Genomic DNA, 23962 nt, shown 5'->3' on the forward strand with positions numbered 1-23962 from the left:
TGATTTGTTTTTTTGGAGAAAGTAATTCCTAGCTCGATTGTTACATATTGTCGAACTGAGTTGTGGTACACAAATTATATATCATCGTGGAGTGACAAGGGAGGGGAAGAATGATGCCTTTAAGAAGGTAAACCGCGTCCGAGGATGTCTCTATCACTTATCACTTGCCCACAAGACTATATAATTATTTTGGCGAATTTTAGCGAACACTACAAAGATTATAAAGATTATAATTATTTATACTAATATAATTATAAAGACTACAAAAATTATCCAAAATTTCATATCAATACTACTATATAATTATTTATACTATCAATAATTTATAATTATTCTGCTCCCCATCCATGGCCGAACGCCCGAAATTGAACCCCGCCGTCCTGCACCTCCCCTCCGCCGCCCGACGCCTCCAGCGCCGCCGCCGCCGATTTGCCGCCTTCGCCTCCAGCGCCGCTGCCGCCTCCAGCGCTGCCGCCGACTTCGCCGATTCCTCCTCCTCCGCTGCTGCCGATTCGCCACCGCCGCCGCGTCCGCCGATTCGCCCCCGCCGCCGCCTCCAGGGCCGCCACCGCTGCCTCCAGCGCCGCCGCCACCCTCCAGCCGGGACCTCGCCCTCCGCCCTCCGCCGGGACCTCACCCTTCGCTGGGAGCCACCCTCCGCCGGGACCTCGCCATCTGCCCTCCTCCGCCGGGAGTCGCATGCCCGGAGCACGCGCGGGAAGAGCGATACCGAGGCGGGGTGCCTCAGCATCTCTCGTGAGCGTGGAGCGTGGAGCGTGGGATACCAATTGGGATAGCGAGGGAAGAGAAATAGCTAGCCCGTTGGATCCATTTTTGTAGGATGTTTTTTTAGTTAACCCATTAAATATACATAGTCTTTGGATATGCTTAAAAAAAACCCAGCGTTCTTCAAGGCATCCCTTCATCAGTTAACGAAGGACTTTCTCTGATCCATTCTGAGAAATGATAGAGGCTCCGGTGACTGTTTCGCTCGGGGTAGTCCGCTCCCTCCCTGCCAAGCTCGAGCGTTTGCTGTCGCCGGAGGCCGACCAATGGCGCCTCCGCGAGGGGGAGAAGAACAAGATTCGCCTCCTCAAGGACCGCCTCCAGGAACTGATGGACAAGTACCTGGTGGAGCCGTCGAATGTGGTGGCCCCGGCCTCGACGGCCAGGTGCTGGGTGAAGGAGGTGCGCGAGCTGTCGTACGACATCGACAATTTTCTTGATGAGCTCGCCCACGGGCTCCACTCGGCCGCCGCCCAGAAGAACCTCCGTGGCAGGGTCGCTAAGCTCCGGGAGGGCCTGAGTCGGAGCCGGTGGGTTGCCCACGAGACGGCACGATTCAGGGCCCGATTGGAGGAGGCGATTCAGCGGCACAAGAGGTACAATCTTGACATGCACCAGAGCCGGGCAACCAGGATTGATTCGGATGAATTCCCAATACCACCGCTGTACGGATTGAAGGCGATGCGCCTTGTTGGTATCGACAGCTCCATGGAAAAGCTTGGTGATTGGTTGACTGGAGATGGAGAGCAGCAATTAAGAGTAATGTCCATTGTTGGACCTGGGGGAGTTGGCAAGACAGCTCTTGCAAATGAGCTGTACTGCAAGCTCGGAAGGCGATTCCAGTGTCGGGCTTTTGCGCGGTCATCCCAGAAGCCTGACATGAGAAGGCTTCTCACCAGCATACTCTTACAAGTTCGTCGACAACAGTTGCCCGATGATGCAGAGCTGGGTAATCTCATTGGCACGATCAGGGCACACCTGCAAGATAAGAAGTAAGTTTCTATGAACATATTGGCAAAATCTTTTACTCAGAGTAGTTGCTCAGTTAGGCTTATAAAGAACCATATGGTTTTCTAGAAAATTCTGGGTACTTCACTACACAGAGATACAATTATAACCGCTTTGCTGATTTTCAATTGCCTCAAAGTTCCTTTTGTTTACCTAAACTGCAGCCATGACTGCAGCTACTTAGTTTATAGTTTAAGTACTATACTTTTGATTTGGTGATTAAGTGGTGAAGAGAAGTGTCTGAAAAGTAACAAAAATTTCAGTGCATCTATTATTGACATTTAGCATTTTGTATTAAAATTGGGAACTCTCCCAACTCCCAAGCACCAGAAATTGGAAACATTATCGACCCTTGGCATCACAAAGGAATTTGCGCCTGAAACACTATATGATGCAGAAGAAATAATAGTTCTTCCATATGAACAAGGACGGTGACCAAATTTAGGGTTTACCGATATGCATGCTTGAATACTAAGGATACACATTTTTAATATGGTTATGGGAGAATGAAGATCATTCATGATCACCATATGTCTCTCGTACTGTCTATGTTATTTGATATATAACATCATTTCAAGAATAAAATATCATATACTTGAATTGTGCATGACATGCTGATTATTTTCTAAAGGATTAAAGGAAATCTCCTTTACTCCCAAGTAATAACCCCTGAACTTTGATCGGGTCCATTAATTCCAAACATTTCAATACCAGATCTTATGAAGATGGTTATTCTTCCATTAAAGAATGTATGTTTTTTTGCAGTTACTTCATTATAATTGATGATTTGTGGGCTTCTTCAATGTGGGATGTTGTCAGTCGTGCTTTTCCAGATGATAAATGTTGCAGCAGAGTACTGGTTACAACGGAAAGTGATGGTGTAGCTCAGATATGTTCTGGTCATAACTCTAATCGTATTTTTAAGATGGAACCTCTTAGCGACAATGAGTCAAAAAAATTATTTTTTAGAAGGTTTCCCGGCAATCAATCTAAAAGTAATGAACAGTTGTACGAAGTTTTATCTGAAATTATAAGAAAATGTGGTGGTTCTCCACTAGCAATTATTACTACAGCAAGCCTTTTAGCAAGACAACAGAATTGGATAGAGCAATGTAACTGCATAAGGAGATCACTGAGCTCAAATTTAAGGACACATCGAACTATTGAATGGATGAAAGAAGTACTTAGCCTTTGTTACAACAATCTTCCTGGTCGTTTAAAATCTTGCATGCTATATCTTAGTATATACAAAGAGGACCATGTAATCTGGAAAGATTATTTGGTAAAGCAGTGGATAGCTGAAGGATTTATCTGTGCACAAGAAGGGAAAGGCAAGGAGGAAGTTGCAAGTACCTATTTTGATGAGCTTGTTAATCGGGGAATGATCCAACCTGTAGACATCAATTGCAATGGTGAGGTGCTATCATGTACAGTGCACTACATAATACACAATCTTATTAGGTACAAGTCCATAGAGGAGAATTTCGTAGCTGCTATTGATCATTCTCAGGCCAACGTAAGACTTGCTGATAAGGTTCGTCGACTGTCTCTCCAATTTGGCAATGCAGAAGATGCAGCACAACCCACAAGATTAAGACTGATGCATGTTCAGTCACTTGCCTTTTTTGGACTCTTCAAGTCTTTGCCTTCTATAGCAGAGTTTCGGCTCCTTCATGTTATGATCCTTCATCTTTGGGGTGACCAGAATAACAGAAGTTTCGACCTTACCACTGTCTGCCAATTGTTTCGACTGAGATATTTGGAGATAGTATGTAATGTCACTTTGGATCTGCAAACCAAGATGCAAGGTCTACAACACTTGGAGACACTTATAATAGATTCTAGAATAAGTGAGGTTCCACTGGATATTGTTCATTTATCAGGCCTGCGGTACCTCAGTCTTCCTGGTGACACAAACCTGCCAAATGGTATTAGCCAATTGACATCTCTACATGCATTAGGGTGCTTTGATCTCAGTAACAATTCAGCAGACAATGTGCTGAACCTAGGCGAGCTGACCAATCTACAAGATCTTCGTCTCATCTGTTCTACAATGCCTTCTGATAATCTTGAGAAGAAGTTGCAGTGCTTGGGTTTAATTCTTTCGAAACTCAGCAATCTCAAGTCTTTAACCATGTTACCTGGAGGCTCCTCAAATGCTACTCTGAGGGCCAGTGCTTCAAGCATTAATATTTCCTGTGATAGCTTGAACAGTGTGTCCTCTCCTCCAGCTCTTCTCCAGAAGCTTGAGTTGTTGCCGCAGATTTGCGTCTTTTCCATCCTTCCGGAGTGGATCGGAAAACTACGCCTACTAGCCATTTTAAAGATTCAAGTCATGGGCCTATCGGGTAATGATGTTGGTATCCTTGAGGGACTTCCTGCCCTCTCTGCTCTCTTGCTGTATGTCCGGACTGCCTCGACAGAAAGGATCCATTTTGATAAGGAGGGATTCCCAGTTCTCAAACACTTCAAGTTCATCTGCTCTGCACTTTGCATAGCCTTTGTGAAAGGAGCAATGCCCAATATTCGAAGGCTCAAACTAGGTTTCAATGCTAACACGTTGGTACAACACAATCCAGCAGATGCTGGCTTCGAACACTTGACAGGCCTCGAAGAGATCTCTGCAAAAATAGGAAATGTTGGTGCTAATGAATCCAGTAGAATGGCTGCACAGTCTGCATTGGAGGCTGCCTTTAGCCCTCATAGGGTCAACATAAAATTGGTGGATTGGACCTTTTATGGTGAAAAAGAAAGGAGTACAGCAGCCCAAAAGGAAAAACACCAGACTTTAGAAAATAGCAATCCAATTCCAGATGTGATCACAAAAGAAGGCTCAGATGAACGATATGGAATTGGAGAAAAGGGAGCAAAGCAAGGTACAAACAAACGATCTGATAACAGGTGCAGACTTTACTCTAGCCTCCTCTTATCACTGCTCCTTCCGTACCCTTTATTGTGCCCATATGAGCTCTAATTGCCAAATGGTTGCTGCCACTAGGATTACTGTGTCGTTGGAGTCCTTTCAGGAACAACAAGAAATACAAGAAATGGGATCAGCAGAAGCCACAAGCAAACAACATGAGACTGGGTATGTATTTGTCTCAAATAAAGAGAATATATGTCTTGCTTCTTATTATTTTTAATATCATTGCTCGTTCCTTACCTTTATTCTGCCCATATGAATTTGAGTGGTAAATGGTTGCTTCCACTAGGATTACTATGTCGTTGGAGTCCTCAGATGAACAACAGGAAATACAAGAAATGGGCTTAGTGGAAGCCACGAGCAAACAACGTGGTAGTGGGTACGTATGAAAGGAAGAATAATGGGAGGCAAAACTGGATTGATTGATTGAGATACATGGGTGTACATTTTATAGGCAAGGAATCCTAGGGATGGTTTATAGAAACAGCACCAATCATGGGATCCTTGCCTAATCTACAATCAATACCATAAAACCCACATGGGCTGGCCCTCTAGGCCCACTAACCCATTCTAACACGCCCCCGCAGTCGGAACGTCAGCCACTCTGCACGTTCAGACCAGACCTGAACACCGTGAAGACCGAAGTGGGGAGACCTTTGGTGAAGATGTCTGCATACTGGGATGAAGTCGGGACATGCAGGACACGAACATCACCAATGGCGACACGCTCTCGGACGAAGTGGAGATCAATCTCGATGTGCTTCGTGCGCTGATGCTGCACTGGGTTGGAGGACATGTACACAACGCTGATGTTGTCGCAGTAGATCAACGTAGCGCGGCGAAGGGGAGCGTGGAGCTTAGACAGGAGTTGGCACAGCCAGGATGCCTCGGAAACGCCATTCGCCACTGCACGATACTCAGCTTCAGCACTGGATCTGGAGACGGTGTTCTGGCACTTTGAGGACCAGGAGATGAGGTTATCACCGAGGAATACAGCATAGCCCGAGGTGGATTTGCGTGTGTCGGGACACCCAGCCCAATCAGCATCAGTGTAGACAACAAAATCCGGTGTAGACGATGGTCGCAGTAGAAGGCCTAGATGGAGAGTGCCTTTGATGTAGCGAAGAATGCGCTTCAAGGCCAGCAGGTGAGGCTCCCGGGGATCGTGCATATGAAGACAGACTTGCTGAACTGCGTAAGCAATATCTGGCCGAGTGAAGGTCAAATACTGTAGAGCGCCCGTAAGGCTCTTGAAATCAGATGCATCCGCAACAGGGTCGCCATCAGCCGCCATCTTCGGGTTTGTATCAACCGGAGTAGAACACGGCTTGCAGTCGGTCATGCCAGCACGATCCAGAATATCCATCATGTACTGCCGCTGAGAGAGAAGCATGCCATCACCAGAGTGCTGAACCTGCATACCCAGAAAGTGATGCAGCTCACCGAGGTCCTTCATGGAGAATTCACGCTGTAAAGCCTCGATAATCCGACGAAGAAGCTCAGTGGAGGAGGCGGTGCGGACAATATCATCAACATACAGCAGCAGATAGACTGTATCTGATCCATGCTGAAAGACGAAGAGAGACGAGTCTGACTTGGCTTCAACAAATCCAATAGACAGCAAATATGTGGCGAAGCGACTGTACTAGGCCCGGGGAGCTTGTTTCAACCCATACAAAGACTTGTTGAGGCGGCAAACAAAGTCTGGATGGGTAGAGTCCTCGAATCCGGCAGGCTGCACACAGTAGACAATCTCTGCCAGAGTGCCATGTAGAAAGGCATTCTTCACATCAAGATGGTGTACCGGCCAGCGGCGGGAGAGAGCCAGGGAGAGCACAGTGCGGACTGTGGTAGGCTTGACCACCGGACTGAAGGTCTCTGAGAAATCCACACCAGGTCGCTGGGTGAAGCCACGGGGACCCAGCGAGCCTTGTACCGCTCAAGCGACCCGTCAGCATTGAACTTGTGCTTGAAAATCCACTTCCCTGTGACCACGTTGGCCTGAGGCGGGCGCGGCACGAGGTCCCATGTGTGGCTCTTCTGAAGAGCAGCATGTTCTTCCTCCATAGCTGCGCGCCAGAGGGGATCAGCAAGCGCGCTACGGAAGGTCTTGGGCACGGGAGACAGTGGTGCGGTGTTGAACAGAGCAGGCACCCGGAAGCCACTCTTTCCATGTGTCGCCATGGGGTGCTGGTTGCTGACTGGCGGAACAGCAACTGCGCCGAGCCGGGGAGGTGGAGCGTGCTCGGCGGCTGTAGACCTGCTGGAACAGTCGAGCGGGATGCTCCACGGCCGCTAGAGAAGACGGTGCTGGGCGCGCCGCGGCTACTGAGGCAGCCGCGACTGCGGCCGCCGAGACAGCCGGCGGCGAGGGGGGTGTGCTGGCCCGGGGCGGCAGTTCGAGAAAGCCGGGTGGAGGGCCACGAGCCCCGCGTGGACGCGCGGAGGTCGTAGGGGCCGCACGTGGCAGTGCGGTCGACGATGAGTCCACCGGGGAAGCCTGGGGCGCGTCGGGCGTCGTGGAGCCGGTTGGGAGCGTATCAAGCGCTACTCGACCAGCCGGAGGTGCGCCGTGCGCAGCCGCACGTGGCTGTGCGGAGGGTGGAGCATCAGGACCTATAGGCAGAAACTTGTACACAGGTCCGATTGGAGCTGGTGCATAGTCAGTGACGTTCAAGAAATCAAATTCTGCCAGTGAGGGAGGGGAACAACGCTCGGCAAAGGGCCGACTCGTCGAAAAACGTGCCGGGAGATGGTAACTGTTGGAAGAGAGATAAAGGCAGCGGTATCCTTTGTGATGAGCGGAATAGTCCAGGAAGACACATAGGGCAGACCGAGGGGACAGCCTATGGGGAGCAGTGGCAGACAGGTAAGGGTAACATTTGCAACCAAATACGCGGAGGTGATCATAGGAGGGTGCAGTGCTGAAAAGGGCAGCGTGCGGCGTCCCAGATTGTAGCGTTTTGGTGGGCAAAATGTTAAGCAAGTGAGTGGCTGTCTGCAAGGCTTCGACCCAGTAGGATGGCGGAAGGGAAGCCTGGAACAGAAGGGAGCGCACGATGTTGTTAGTGGAACGGATGATGCGCTCAGCCTTATCGTTCTGGGAGGAGGTGTTGGGGCATGACATGCGGAGGTGGACGCCATGAGTGAGGAAGAACGTGCGGGAGGTAGAGTTGTCAAACTCTTTTTCGTTATCGCACTAGACTGCCTTCACTGTACGGTCGAACTGAGTGACACAAGCAAAAAAGTGAGCGATCGTCGAGAAACTGTCAGATTTAAGTTTCAAAGGAAACGTCCATAAATAATGTGAGCAGTCATCGAGAATAACAAAATAATATTTGAAGCCCAAAACACTGAGAACAGGGAACGTCTACAGATCACAGTGTATAATATCAAAAATATTGGTAGCTCTGGATGACGATACAAGAAATGGAAGGCGCACGAGGCGACCTAACTGACATGCATGACAAAGCGAAGAACTGGTGTCATGGCGACAAGCTGGGAGCCCAGACGACGCAAGCTGGGAAAGAGCCTCGTGCCCAAGGTGACCGAGGCAGCGATGCCAAAGTGTAGACTCAGTGGTGGCGACCAGGGAGTGAGCGACTGGCAAACGGAGAGGGTACAACAGCCCAGAGCTATTGCACCTGACGATCAGTCTCCGAGACAATAGGTCCTTCACAGAACAACCATACAGGTCAAACTCGACACAACAATTATTATCGATGGTAAACTAACGAACAGAAATTAAATTTTTAATAAGTTGTGGTGAGACCAACACATTATTAAGATGGAGATTGGAAGCCAGATCAGCGTTACCAGTGGATGTAACAGGAAGCAAGGAACCGTTACCGACAACAATTGAACAAGGAGTAGGATACCACGAGGGAACATCATGTGAAAGTGTACTGGAATTAGAAGACATGTGGGAGGTAGCACCTGAATCGAAGTACCACTCATTGGTCTGTTGAGGCTGGTTCAGCGTCATGGTGCTGATTGTCGACGCCAGGGATTGCTCGTCCCGGGATGAAATGCCAGTAAGTGGGTTATAGTACCCGGGAGGCGGTGCAGTCCACTGTGCGGCAGACTATGTGGGCGCGCAGGGCGTCGCCGGATGTTGGGGAGGTTGCTGCACCAGGAAGGCCTGCTGGTGGGGAGCCTGCTATGGAGGGCGCGCAGGCAGGGGTGCCAGTGCAGGCCGCGGACCGGGCCACATCTGAATGGTGCTGGTCCACGGGTTGTAGAAGGAGGGCCAGGAGGTGGTCCGGGCTTGCGTGTCGCCGTCCTGTGCACCCTGACCAGCTTGGGTGCCCTGTCCGCCGGAGGACTTGCCACCGCACTTGCTGCGGCGACTCTTGGAGGCCGGCGCAGAGGCGCCTCCGGAGGTCGCGCCTCCCTTGGCGCTCGAGCCGCCCCCGGAGCCTGAACGGCTAGCGGGAGGCTGAGAGGTGGGCGCATGGGTGGAGGTGGTGGAGGCTGCTAGCGCCGCCGCCTGCGACGTCTGATGCTCCATCGTGAGCTGCTCAAGGAAGAGGTCGGCCTAGGCGTCGGCGAAGGTGGGGAAGGGGCACCCATGACGGAGGTGCATGCCAACGGTCTTGAACCGCTCGCTCAGGCCGCGGATGACATCGAGGACGAGGGTGCGGTCGCTGACGACCTCGCCCAGGTCCGCAAGCATGTCGGCCATGCGCTTCATCTCCTTGCAGTACTCAGCGATGGACAGATCGCCCTGCGCGAAGTTGCGAAACTTGGCATCGAGGAGCAGGGCGCGCGTCTTGCGGTTGTTGAGGAATTGGGATTCCACAGCAACCCAAGCATCGCGGGCAGTGGAGTCCCGCGCGGAGATGGTGGCGGCAAGATCATCGGTGATGGTGCCGATGATCCATGACTTGACAACGCCATCCATGCGCTGCTAGTTGGGGAAGGTGGGCGCCGGGTCGTCCTGCAAGACATGAGCCTGCAGAGAATACTTGACGACGGTGAGGAGTTGGTCGTGCCAGCTGGTGTAGTTGCCGGCGTTGAGGTCGAGAACAACCGGGATGAGAGCCCGGATGTTCTGGACAGCCACCGCCTGGGCGTGGAGGTTGGCGATGGCCGCCGCTTCGTGGAGGAGGAGGGCCTGACGAAGATCGCGCGGATCAGAGACGTCGGAGGTCTCCTCGTCGGAGAGGGGATCAGCGTCGCCGTCAGGCGCGTCGGTGGCGGCGCGCTCCTGGGCGGTGCGAGCGAGGGCGTCACGAGCGCGCTTCTCCGCAGCCTCGCGATTGAGGATGGCAGCGCGGGCTTCGGCCGCTGCCTTGGCCTTGGCATCGGCAGCTGCCTTTACCTTGGCATCGGCGGCGGCGGCCGATGTGGGAGAGGGGGGTGGTGTCCCAGTCATCGCAGTGCTGCAGGGGCCGGCGTGAGGGGAGGGACGTGTGTAGCCGGGAGGGCGCGCGGGTGCAGCCGATGAGGCGCGCTAGGCAGCGGAAGAGGAATCCGGTACCCGGACTCATGATACCATGATAGGAAGAATAATGGGAGGCAAAACTGGATTGATTGATTGAGATACATGGGTGTACATTATATAGGCAAGGAACCCTAGGGATGATTTATAGAAACAGCACCAATCATGGGATCCTTGCCTAATCTACAATCAATACCATAAAGCCCACACGGGCTGGCCCTCTAGGCCCACTAACCCATTCTAACAACGTATTTGTCTCAAATAAAGAGAACATATTGCCTTCCTTCTTATTATTCTTCAATATCATTGCTCATTCCTTACACTTTATTCTGCCCATATGAGTTCTGAGTACTAAATGTTGCTGCCACTAGGATTACTGTGTCGTTGGAATCCTCAGAAGAACAACAGAAAGTACAAGGAATGGGCTCAGTGGAAGCCACAAACAAACAACGTGGTACTGGGTAAGTGTTTGTCTCAAATAAAGAGAACATGGCTTCCTTTTTATTATTCTTCAATATCATTGCTCGTTCCATATCCTTTAGTCTGACCATATGACCTGCAAGTGCTGAATGGTTGCTGCTACTAGGATTACTGTGTTGTTAGAGTCTTCAGTTAAGCAACAGGAAATACAAGAAATGGGCTCAGTGGAAACCACAAGCAAACATGGTACTGGGTATGTATTTGTCTCAAATAAAGAAAACATATGGGCGGCTTTCTTCTTATTATTCTTCAATATCTCCATATGACTTATGATTGCTTAATGGTTGCTGCCACTAGGATTACTGTGTTGTTGGAATCGTCAGATGAACAACAAGAAATACAAGAAATGGGCTCAGCGGAAGCCACAAGCAAACAACATGATACTGGGTATGTATCTGCCTAAAATAAAGAGAATATATGGCTTTCTTATTATTATTCCTCAATATCTCCTAGTATCTCTGCATATCGTTTATGCCTGCCAGTTAGCATGGTGATTGTATTAGGCTGGTGGGCCATGGGTGGCCGGCCGCATAGACCCTTATCCGTGCCACACCGCGACCCCCCCCCCCCAAATGAAAACCACAATCAAAAGTAGATCGCCGAATTACCATAAAACAGTGAGTTGTTTTCAAGCTATTTCACTAGATACTTGCAGCTCAAACCTTATCAAAAAGTAGATCGAGATGAACCTAGAAAGGAGCTAGCACAAGTAACAATAGTGAAATTAACAAATCAATAACAAGTGACACAAGGATTTGTTTACCGAAGTTTGGATCCCTTCACGGGTTCCTACGTCTCCGTTGGGTGGTTCGAAAGAAGCCGGGTTGCTCTCAACCCTTTCCTCACTTCACTTCTTGATTTTTTCCCTTGCGGAGGCGAAATCGAAGCCTTTACAAACTTCCCACGGCACACCACAAGTTTGAGTGCTCATCAGGCGACGCCTAGCCGTATAGGAGGCTTGACCTCCAAGAGTAACAAACTCTACGAAAATTTCTCGCTATGAACTCGGATGCTCAAGAATGGATTTGCTTACTTTCATTCAATCTTCCTTCTCAATCTCTCTCTCAACCCCAACTCACTTCTCTTCTGAAATCTCTTCCAAATCTAGAGAAGGAGAGCTTCTTAGGGCTGTGGATATGTGTCTTTCGTGGAGTAACTCAGCAGCACCAAAAGGGAGGGGATGAGGGGTATAACTACCCATCCCTCCAAAACTAGCCTTTCGATTGTTAAGTTCCGGAATCTCCGGAAACTCCAGACCTAAAAACTAGCCATTAGGTTCAAAACAGGTCCGGAGACTCCGCTAAAATCTTCGGAGTCTCCGGACAAAGTTTAGCATTTTCCTTCTCTCAGAAATGCACAGAATCTCATCAAAATTGTCCAGAAACTCTGTGAATTACGGAGTTTCCGCAAAAATCTCTAGAATTTCCGCAGGTCCGCTAGACAGCTTAGATAACCTTAGAGAAAATGCCATATTTTTTTTTACTCCGAAATCTTAATCAGAAGACTATCCACTCCAACTGAAAAACAATGTCCAAGACCACCCGGTGCAAGTGTTGCGACAAGTGTTTCTCTCATGTTAGCATTTGAAAGGCTAGATTTGAGCACCGAGACATAAACAAGGCTATTAACGTCACATCTCTCTTAATAGTACATCATTATCTATACTTAAGATCAAATAATGAACACAATATCATCCTCTTGAGATTGAATATATTTATCATGCCGCTTTTCTTCAATATCACACTTTGAGGGTTTGCAAACACTTCCTTTATCTCTTTCTTGAGCATTATCCTTCTTGAGCTAGTGCCTTGAGATTCCTCATCATATATGATCAACTTTCAACTTGTTATTCTCAAGACACCTAAATCCATATGATAGCAATGATTGATGCTTAGCAACTTGTGACTATCTATAGCCTTGATTGGTCCATAAATGCTAGCACTAACTTAATTCTTCACCCTAGCATGGGTTCATTGGTGCCAAGCCCTTTGCTTGCCCTTCTCCCTCGCTTAGTGTCTCGTAGCCAAGTTCTTACTAACCCGTAACCATCTTGCCATCTTAAATCACATGTAGCCTTGCACCACAATATATACTCATTGAATTCCATTTGTTCGACAAATTGATCCATATACCATCTTTGTGATCAAGCAACCAAGTATCTTCACTTCTATTGAAATATTAAGCTCTTGACCACATTTCTTTCTTCTTGATCAAGCAAGAAGAATGTAATAAGATTCTTTGTGATTATGCAAGCAAGATTCTTTGTGATCAAGCAACTAAGAATCTTCACTTCTATTGAAATATTAAGCTCTTGTTCACATTTCTTCCTTAATCAAAATACCAATGCATTATCAATATTCACTCATTCATACAAGCAAACCATCATTGAGACCAAATAATAGCCATTGCAACTTTAGCTCTTTTGCCTTTTCAATTTGCTGACACTTTCTTCAATTTGAGATATTATAGTTTTGATACTCTTAAATGGGACCTATGTAGAGCTCATCAAACTCATTATTGCTTTATTTTTGTGTTGTCATTCAACCACCAAAACCCACTAGTGGGTCTAGATTCACTTTCACATATTGCTTTCATGGTATCACGAGCCCGGGTTCTCACCCTGATTCCCCTTCCGCTACCCTAGCGCGCAATCCTTGGCTGCACAAGCTCCCATGGTTGGGACCCCTCCTCTCTCCCCTAGCGCTGCTGGCTGCTGCCGCTGCCAAGGAGCACGTTACCATCGAAGAAGCCACATGCCAGGAGCGCTCTCGTGCCGCCAAGGGCATGTGAGAAGGCTGCCCTTCTTCACGCAACGGCTGCAGAGAAGGAGGCGGCTGATGCCGCGCATGAGCACGACGTCGCTGCGACCACGGCACGTGACACTGTGGCCCATGCGCCACCGTCGCCAAGGCCCTGGACGACGATGATGACCTCAAGAGCAATCACGACTAGCAGGATCTCTCTGACACCCTTCTACTGTTCTGAACCTGCATGTCTAGGCTGTTCCATTTAGAACATTCGGAGCCTCGTCCCCGTCATCCTCAACCTCAACTCTGGTAATTGCACACGGTGGAGTGAGCAATTCCTCATCACCCTCGGCAAATACTCCCTCCAGCATCACGTCCTCCTCGACTAAGCCGCTCTAGCTCTTCCCGACTGGGCACGCATAGGTCCCTAGGCACGCATGGACTGCGTCGTTCGGTCTTGGATCTATAGAGATAGAAGATTGGGGAAACACCGCACACCCTATTCGGGGTGGGGGGTTGACCTTTCATATATATAACCGGGACGGCTTGATGTATAAGTAAGAGTCTATCAGGCTTAGAGTACAAGACAACTCAGCTATACATATCTCTAATACCCGCCCACAGTCGAAGCGGGAGGATCTCAGACACAAATACTAGACCTAAAATCAGTGAACAACTGTACAGGCAAGCCTTTCGTCATGATGTCCGCGAACTGATGAGTGGACGGAACATGGAGCACCCGAACCTATCCTAGAGCAACCTTGTCGCGGAAGAAGTGAATGTCAATCTCTATATGCTTCGTGCGGCGATGATGAACTGGATTAGCCGTCATGTACACAGTACTGACATTGTCACAGTAGACGATCGTTGCCTAAGAGAGGGGCACATGAAGCTCCTGGAGAAGCTGACGATGCCAACATGTCTCAGCCACGGCATGTGCCACAGCACGGTACTCAGCCTCCGCGCTCGAACGAGAGACTGTAGTCTGGCGTTTGGAGGACCAAAACACCAGATTGTCGCCGAGGAAGACGCAGTAGCCAGAGGTAGACCGCTGAGAATCAGGACAGCCGGCCCAATCCTCATCAGAATAAGTTGTGAGGCTGTCGACTGGTCCAGTGCTGATGTGGAGACCAGTAGACAGCGTGCCCTTCACATAGCGCAAGATCCGCTTGAGCATTGCTAGGTGAGGCTCACGAGGATCATCCATGAAGAGACACACCTGCTGAACAGCGTAGGCGATGTCGGGACGAGTCAGCGTGAGGTACTGAAGAGTGCCGGCAAGACTCCGATACTGAGTGGCGTCCTCAATAGGAGCACTGTCGGTGGCGGACAACTTGGCGCGAGTGTCCACAGGAGTCGCTGTAGAGTGGCACTCGGCCATGCCGACGTGCTGAAGGAGATCCACCACGTACTGTCGCTGAGATAGGAAGAGGCCGTCAGGGGAACGGGTAACGGAGATCCCGAGGAAGTGATGAAGGTCCCCAAGATCTGTCATGGCGAACTCCGAGTGCAAGCGGTCGGTGATACGGCGAAGAAGATCAGTCGAAGACGCCGTGAGGACGAAGTCGTCGACGTAGAGCAGCAGGTAGGCAACACCGCCGCCATCTTTGTAGACAGAGGGAGGTGTCCGAGGCCGAGGCGACGAAGCCCAGAGTGCGGATGTAGGTGGCGAAGCGCTAGTACCACGCCTGTGGCGCCTGCTTGAGCCCATACAAGGGCTTCTGCAGCAGGCAGACGTGATCGGGTGCAGTAGGGTCGACGAAACTAGGCGGCTGCTGGCAGTAAACCGTCTCCTCCAGGTGACCGTGAAGAAAGGTGTTCTTCATGTCTAGCTGATGAATTGGCCAGGCGCGAGAAGCAGCGAGGCTGAGGACGACCCGTATCATTGCCAGCTTCACAACCGGACTAAAGATGTCGTAGTCGATGCCGTGCTGTTGCGAGAACCCACGAACAACCCACCGAGCCTTGTGTCGGGCGAGGGAGCCGTCGGAGTGGTACTTGTGCTTGAAGATCCACTTGCCGGAGACAACGTTGGCACGAGGCGGTCGAGGAACAAGACGCCATGTGCCGTTGTCAACGAGCGCCTTGTACTCATCAACCATCGAAGCGCGCCAATTAGGGTCGGCGAGGGCGCTGCGACAGTTTGCTGGAAGAGGCGAGGCATGAGTTGCCGAGCTCGCCGAATGCCCCAAGCGATCCGACGGTGGTGGTAGGGACCCGGTTTGGGACCGGGTCACCGGCCGAGAGAGGGTGGGCGCACGCGTCGTTGTGGAGTCCCGAGGACGCCGAACGTAGACGCGTATGGGCTTGTCGCTAGCTAGGAGCTGCTACATGCTGACAGAGGCCAGCTGGTGACCGACGGGTGTTGGCGGGAGGCCGGTGGGTGCCGGTGGAGGACCAGCAGGCGCTAGGGCAGGGCCGGCAGGTGACGGCAGAGGGCCGGTAGGGGCCGGCGGCTGCCGGTTGTTGACCACCAGGTGCCGGAGGGGCCTGGAGGATCGGACCTTGCCAGATGATGGCAGGGTCAAGATCAGCCAGGTCCGGCAAGGCGGCAGAGGAGGCCTGCGTGCGCTTGACGTCCGGGGACGGAGCTGGCGCGGGGAGACGATCCTGCAAGAGGAAATCAAGTGAATTCGGAGACAGCTTTGCAGTCGCAAACGGATAGTAAGCTTAGTAAGCTTCATAAAAAATAACGTGCTGCGAGACGATCACTCAACGGGTGTAGAGATCGAGACAGCGGTAACCCTTTTGGGAAGGAGGGTGACCAAGGAACACGCAGGCAGACGAGCGTGAGGCCAATTTGTGAGATGTCGTGGCACTGTGGTTCGGATAGCACAAGCAGCCGAAGACTCGAAGCAGGCAATAGTCTGGCATCTTCTGGAACAGAGCATGGTAGGGAAACCCATTGGCGATGATGAGGAGGGGCGCCAGTTGAGGAGGAAGACGACAGTAGCCAGGGCTTCCGCCCAATAACCAGGCGGCATGGAGGCGTGAATCAGCAAGGTGCGGACCATGTTGTTGAGAGTGCGCAGCATCCGCTCAGCTTTGCCATTCTGGGCAGAGGTGTAAGGGCACGAGGTGCGAAGCAATATGCCGCAGCCAGTGAGGAAGGTGGCAGTGGCATTGTTGATGAACTCGTGCCATTATCAGCCTGAAAACAGCGGACAGGCAAACTGAACTGGGTGTGAGCATAGGCAACAAAGTCAGTGATATGTCTGTGAACCTCGGTTTATGCCTAAGTGGGAACGTCCAGCAATAATGGGTAAAGTCATCAACTATGACAAGATAATATTTAAACCCAGAAATGCTAAGCACAGGAGATGTCGAGACATCACAATGAATGAGTTCGAAAGGAACTGAAGTGCTAGACGATGAGTTTGTAAATGGCAGACGCGTGTGCTTGCCAAGTTGACATGCATGACAAAGCCCACGAGCTGCTTTATTACATGATATAGCTGATATATTATTTAAAGAAGCTAATGCTGCAGGCGCGGGATGACCAAGACGGGAGTGCCAAAGTGCTGAGGAGATGACGACGTGGTAGGCAGCTGATGGTGGCAAGTGTGGAAGGGTGGTAGAGATCCCCATCACTATTGCACTGGGGTCCTGGTCTTGAGATCCTTTATAGAGAAGCCAAAAGCGTCAAACTCAATAGAACAGTTATTGTTGCGAGTAAGCTGTCGAACAAATAACAGGTTACGTACAAGATGAGGAGCGACAAGAACATAATTGAGTTGAAAATTATGATCAGCTATAGGTATGGTGGAAGTGCCACGACAGGAAATTGGAATAGAGTTCCCATTGCTAACTGTGATGAACGATGGCGAATGGGGAAGACGGGAAAGGAGTATACCGTCATTGGAGGACATATGGGATGTCACTCCAGTGTCGAGGGCCCAGGGGCTGGCGCCCTGAACAACCATCTGGTTGAGGCCGGCAATGAGACCCGCCTGGTCCTACCCGCCCGTAGCGCCGTACGCTGGAGGTCCGGCCACAGGTTGGGAAACCTAGGTCGGCGTGAAGGCCGTGTGAGCCTGCTGCAGGGGCGCCATGCGCGGGCGCCACTACTGCTGGAATCCCCACCCAGAGGGAGCGGCCCACGGGTTGAAGCAAACCCATGGGCCAGTCGGCTGTGGAGCCTGGGAAGGCGCCGACTGCTGCTGCTGGTTGCGGCCTCCGCCGTTGCCGCTGCCACCGCGGCCGCCGTTGCCGCCCTTGCCCTTGCCGCCACCCCCTCCGTGGTTTGGACGAGGAGGAGCGACATGAGGACGAGGAGCAGGCTGACATCGTCGAGGCGGCGAGGGCAGTGTCGGAGGAGACTTTGCCCTCGTTGGTGAGGCGGATTTCCTTCAGGCGGAGCATGTCTGTCCCCGCCTTGAAGTCCGGAAGGACCGCTGAATTGGCGATGATGTCGGCGGTGTTGGTGAAGCGAGGGTTGAGGCCGCGGAGAAGGTTCAGCACGAGCTATGGGCCGGAGATGCCATGGCCGACCTCCCGGAGGGTATGGGCGGTCTGCTTCATCTGCTGGGTGTAGGCGTCGACGGAGAGATCGCCTTGTAACAGGGAGCGGAACTCCTGTTCAAGGATAACAGCACGGGACTCTGTTGGCCTGAAACAGATTTTCAATTTCAACAAAGAGCACGTGCAGTTTGATCCGGCTCCATGGCGAGGTCGAGGACGGTGTCGTCGACGCAGCCGTAGATCCAGCTGCGGACGCAGGCATCCGGCTGCGACAAGGTGGGATCAGTAGGGCGCGCAGGGACAATGCTATCAATGTGGCCGAGGAGGCCGAACTTGGCGCACATGGCGGTGAAGAACGCCTTCCACTTGGAGTAGTTTGGGCGCTCCAAGCTGAGGTTGATCGGCACGTGCTGATGAACGGAGACGGAGGCATACGGGTTGACGAAGATCGGCGCAGTGGTGGCGTCCGCCGTGGTAGGAGAAAACGGAGCGCTGAAGGCCGCTGACGTCGCCAACGAGGTGCTTCCGGTGGTGGCCATGATCTGAACAGATCACGACTGGTGGCGGCGCGGGGCGGCGCGGCCGAGGGGGCGGCGCGGCCTGGAGGGGCGGTGGACGTGCGGGCCGGGTGGCGGCGCACGGGAGTTAGGGCAGCGGAAGAGATGAGAACCAGGAGACTAGGGCCCGGACTCGTGATACCATGTAGAGAGATAGAAGATTGGGGAATACAGCACACCCTATTCGAGGGGTGACTTTTCATATATAAACAAGTAAGAGTATCAGACTTAAAGTACAAGACAAGTCAGCTATACATATCTCTAATAGGATCTACGGCATGGTCTCCAATGACCTCGTCGACACGGTGTTGGAGAACAACTCTACAATGAGCGTCCTCCTCGCGCTGGCAGCCCAAGAGGGGTGGCGCGTGCACCACATGGATGTGAAGTCCGCCTTCCTCAATGGCGACCTCAAGGAGGAGGTGTACGTGCGGTAGCCGCCTGGCTTCGCCATCGTCGGAGAAGAAGGCAAGGTCTACCGCTTGCGCAAGGCGCTGTACGGGCTCAGGCAGGCGTCGCGGGCCTGGAACGCGAAGTTGGATGCCACGCTCAAGGAGATGGGTTTCCAACAGAGCGCGCACGAGGCGGCGATGTACCGGCGGGGCAGCGGGCAAGCTGTCCTGCTGGTCGGGGTCTACGTCGACGACCTCATCATCGTCGGCGCTGATGCAGAGGAGGTGGAGAAGTTCAAGGCGGCCATGAAGCAGATGTTCGACATGAGCGACCTCGGGCTACTAAGCTTCTACCTCGGCATCGAGGTGCGCCAGGACGCCAGCGGCATGACCCTCCGCCAAGCTCACTACGCCAAGCGGATTCTCGAGCTCGGCAACATGGCAGGCTGCAATCCCGCCCACACGCCGATAGAGGAGAAACCCAAGCTAAGTCGCGAGAGCAAGGCAGAGGAGGTCGACCCCACGCACTACCGTTGGCTGGTGGGCAGCCTCCGGTACTTGGTGTACACCCGGCCGGACCTGGCGTTTGCGGTCGGGTATGTGAGCCGATTCATGGAGCGGCCCACGGCGGAGCACTTGCAGGCTATCAAGCGCATCCTCCGCTACGTGGCCGGGACGCTGGACTACGGTCTGCACTACAAGCGGGCTTCCGGCACGGTGCACTTCATCGGCTACTGCGACAGCGATCTCGCCGGCGACATTGACTCAAGCAAGAGCACCAGCGGGACCATGTTCTTCCTGGGTGGCTGCTTGGTCTCCTGGCAATCGACCAAACAGAAGGTGGTGGCGTTCTCGAGCTGCGAGGCAGAGTACATCGCCGCCGCCTCTGCCGCTACACAAGCATTGTGGCTGTCCAGGCTGCTCGGGGAGCTGCAGGGCAGCAAGGTGGATGTGGTGGAGCTTAAGGTGGACAGCAAGTCCGCTCTAGCTCTGGCCAAGAATCCAGTCTTCCATGGCAGGAGCAAGCACATCTGGATCAAGTACCACTTCATCAGGGAATGCTTGGAGGACGGGAGCATCAAGGCCGACCACATTTCGGCTACTGATCAGCTGGTCGACATTCTCACCAAGTCACTAGGCAAGACTAAGTTCCAGGAGATGAGGAAGAGATCGGACTCAAGCAGATCACTTAGCACTAGGCTTAGGGGAAGATTGATAGCAATTAAGCCTATTGCTTGTATCTTACTTTATGCAGTTTAGGATTGCCTTGGCTTCCAAGTTGATGTTTTCTTGGTAGTCAAATAGAGCTTTTGCTTTAGCACTTTAGTTGGTGAGTAGGGCATTTACCCTTGATTTGTGTTCTACTGGGCAACAGGGAAGACCTTTTCTAGCCGAGCGATCAGCTGTCCAACACCTATTAAGTGCAGCATTCCAAAAAAAAAAGAACTTGCAGCATGAGTTCAAGAATTTGCACAAAGAGGAACAGAGTCTGTCTACCTGCTCCTCTATGTCGACGATATTGTTCTCATAGCATCATCATCGGACCTCCTTCGGCGCACCATCTTGGCATTGCAGCATGAGTTTTCGATGAAGGATCTTGGGGAACTCCATCACTTCCTTGGGATGCGTGTTTAGCGTCATGGCTCCAGCTTGCTTCTCTCCCCAGCGACAGTATATGGTGGATATTCTGGCTCGTGCAGGCATCTCAGATTGCAAACCATGCTCCACTCCGGTTGACACCATCCCCAAGGTTTCCGCAGCATTAGGACCGCTGTTTCATCCCATCTTAGAATTTTGACAGGTGCTAAATGTCTGTCACCAGGACTCCATTTGCATCAGAATCCTCTTTGATAAGCATAGCCTATTTTCCTCCTTTGTATTTGGCCAGTGCATACGAGCTTTTGTGTATATTCACTGAGAGCAATTGAGATTGCGTGGAATAATAGATTGATTAGGGTATACAATACATGTACATATATAGGCAGCCCTGAGAGAGGTTTATAGAATCACAACCAATCAAGGGATAATCAACTAGGCACGGCAGAGAGCCGGCCATGGGCCTGGACACCAGGCCCATCACGCACACAACACATATATTCTAACATTTGCCACACGGGTACACGTATATTTTTGGGCCTAGAGCCCCAGATGATTAATCAGATTAATACACTTGCTGGATCTTGTACATGCTATTCCTATATACTGATTAGTAATTTGTCAGTGCAAATTAAATATTTATACTGAATTTTAGGGATCTGTCAAATAACGATTTGTCTGGACAAGTTCCATCAACTGGTTCACTTTCATTGTCCACCCCTATCAGGTAAAACTAGAATTTATAATGTTAGCTTCACCAATTCCCGGTCTTGACATTTCTGCTATTAACACTTGTCTATCTTTGCAGTTTTGCCAACAACCCTAACATATGTGGACCTGGCACCACGAAACCTAGCTCTGGTGCCTCCCACTTTTGTCCACCGACTGTGCAATCACCAGGTGATTTGTTCACATCCTTAAGTCATTTCAATCTGCTTTTGAGTTCAATAGAGCTTATATTATAACATGGCCCAGAAACGGAGAGCGTTACATTTAGGCTGGATTGTTCATAAGTACAGTAACCGTGCAGCCCGGTTAGGTCAATCCAACATAGCCTACACACCCTTCCATATCATTGTTTATTAGCCATTAAGTTTGGAAGACTGAAGACTTTAAAAGTCCATCTATCTTTTTTTTTGAAAACTGTAAGTCCATCTATCTTACAGCTGTAATATAGAGTATCCTCCATGTAAAGAGGTTTCCTGTACCCGTCCTGAATCAAGTAGAAAAGTAAAGGTTTAATTCCCCCTTTCCCCAAAGCTTTCATGGCACCGGCCCACTCCCTCATGTGCTCTCTGACCTGGCTATGGCCTTTCCATTTCCATAGCTGCTGTCCTTCCTATCCCATGTGAGTTGTGACTACGACTGATTGACACCACTACTAGTCACTAGTAGACCAAAAACCACTACATTCCACTTGGCTCCTTTATCCAAGTGACATCGAAGTTGAGACATTGTCCAATTGGTGTGAAGATGCACTAACTCAGTACCTACCTGTCCATATTCTTTTGGGTACACAGTAGTTTAGTGGAGTTGCTGCTGATTTTTTATTTCATGCAGGAAGTTGTTCCTCTTGTATAGGAGCAATTGGTAGTGGAGTGGTTGCTGGTGCCACCTTGCTATTGGCTGTTCCTGCAATATGTTGTGCATGGTGTCGATGCAGGAAATCACAAGAGCATTTCTTTGATGTGCAAGCTGAGGACAACAAACTAGTTGTGGCCGCCAAGCTTGGCCAGCTTAAGAGATTCTCTCTATGGGAACTAATAGTTGCAACAGATAGCTTCAGCACTAAGAACATTGTTGGAAGAGGTGGATTAAGCGATGTCTACAAAGGAAGACTGGCAGATGGTTCGTTAGTAGCTGTTAAGAGACTAAAGGAGGAGAGGACACCTGGTATGGAACTACAGTTTCAAACAGAAATCGAGATGAGCGGTATGGTCGTTGTACACAGAAATCTTTTGCGTCTTCTTGGATTCTGTATGACATCAACAGAAGCGTTGCTTGTATATCCTTATATGGCTAATGGGAGTGTTGCATCACGTTTAAGAGGTACTGTCTTATTTACTCCAGTCGTCATCCAGCCTTTATATTGTTTTTTCTTTTCAGCTTGTTTTACTTTCTCAACAACAATAATCAATTGTGAAACATTTATTGCTTTGGTTTATTTTGTAGAACGGGAACCATTTGAACCTCCTTTAAATTGGCAAACGAGGTTGAGGATTGCATTAGGTTCTGCTAGGGGCCTGTCCTGTTTACATGACCAGTGTGGTCCAAAGATTATACATCGTAACATCAAAGCTACGAATATTTTATTAGATGAAGACTTTGAAGCTGCAGTGGGACACTTCAATTTGGCCAAACTAATGGATCACAAGGATACAAATGTAACCACTGCTTTTCGTGGAACAATTGAGCACATTGCGCCAGAATATCTTTCGACAGGAAAATGCTCTCAGAAAAGCGATGTGTTCGCTTACGGAATGATGCTATTGGAGCTTATTACAGGACAGCGTGCCTTTGATCTTGCTCGCCTTGCCAATGATGATGATGTCATGCTACTTGACTGGGTAATTTAGTAATGCCATTTTCTCGATTCAAATTGCAATCTAGCGATTCATGTTTTTTTATGGCTTGATACAATGATACTGCATTGGGACTGGATGCTCATTTTTTCTATACAATTGTCAAAACAATTTTAATCACTTCATCCTTTAGCTAATAGAGATTCAGTAGGAAGATATTACTTCTGAATTGGTCCAAGCTAAACTTAGCATACGCAGCATGTTCTATTTTTTCAACTCCTTGAATTTTTGCGCACAGGAAGTTTTCATTTAATTGTATCCTTGGATAAAACGCCTGTTTTGATCGGCCTAGTACTGAGTTTATGTGATTTTGTGCAGATCAAGGGACTACTAAAGAAGAAGAGTCTGGAGGTGCTCATTGATCCAGATATAGGGATGGACTACAACTACATAGAATCTGAGGTTCAATCCCTGATCCAGGTTGCACTCCTTTGCACACAGGGCTCCCCAATGGACCGACCTCAGATGTCGGAGGTGGTGAGGATGCTCGAAGGTAATGATGGACTTGCGGAGAGATGCGAAGAATGGCAGGAGCTCGAGCTGCCAGGCCCTGTGTATGAATCATCCTAGTCGATTCCCCATTTGATCATATCAATGTGTATGGATTACAATGATGACGCTGCTAATTTTTATATTTTGTAAGGGTAATACCAATGTGTATGAATCATCCTAGTCGATTCCCCATTTGATCATATCAATCAATGGGCCAATATGTAGTTATTGAGAATATGTTCAAATCTTATCGGGGTATTGCTCACTTTCCTCAAGGTGTCACCATGAGCATGCCCTGTGCAGTGGCGTAACCAAGGCCCTGTGTGTTTAAAGGAGCTGAGGTAGGGGTGGAGGTGAGGTGATATGCTGATGTGGCTATCTGTGCTGAACCGCTTATTTGTTTCAACCTAAAATTTAATCCAAAGGAGATACATTCTGAAATTCAAGATTTGTCCCAAAAACAAGTCTTTGTTAACCTATTTGTTTGTGCATGTG

At 50.2% G+C, this 23962-nt stretch overlaps 1 protein-coding gene across 5 annotated transcripts; it reads left to right on the forward strand.

The window, feature by feature from the left end:
- Positions 1-357: 357 nt before the first annotated feature.
- Positions 358-23908, forward strand: LOC120665763 (LRR receptor kinase BAK1-like). 5 transcript variants are annotated; one of them, XM_039945429.1, is made up of 12 exons: positions 358-1778; positions 2560-4695; positions 4793-4882; positions 5007-5096; positions 10532-10621; positions 10747-10833; positions 10938-11027; positions 21049-21120; positions 21202-21293; positions 21954-22442; positions 22566-22960; positions 23294-23908. In XM_039945429.1, exons 1-12 carry the CDS (start codon positions 964-966, stop codon positions 23543-23545), a joined length of 4698 nt encoding a protein of 1565 aa, XP_039801363.1. In that variant the 5' UTR covers positions 358-963; the 3' UTR covers positions 23546-23908. The 5 variants fall into 5 exon arrangements, with proteins under 5 accessions (XP_039801363.1, XP_039801365.1, XP_039801366.1 ...); XM_039945431.1 differs by lacking the exon at positions 5007-5096 and having other exon boundaries at positions 23294-23732; XM_039945432.1 differs by lacking the exons at positions 10532-10621; positions 10747-10833; positions 10938-11027 and having other exon boundaries at positions 602-1778; positions 23294-23667.
- The last annotated feature ends 54 nt before the right edge of the window (positions 23909-23962 follow it).

This window comes from Panicum virgatum, chromosome 3N (assembly GCF_016808335.1).
Source record: "Panicum virgatum strain AP13 chromosome 3N, P.virgatum_v5, whole genome shotgun sequence".
Classification (NCBI taxonomy): Eukaryota; Viridiplantae; Streptophyta; class Magnoliopsida; order Poales; family Poaceae; genus Panicum; species Panicum virgatum.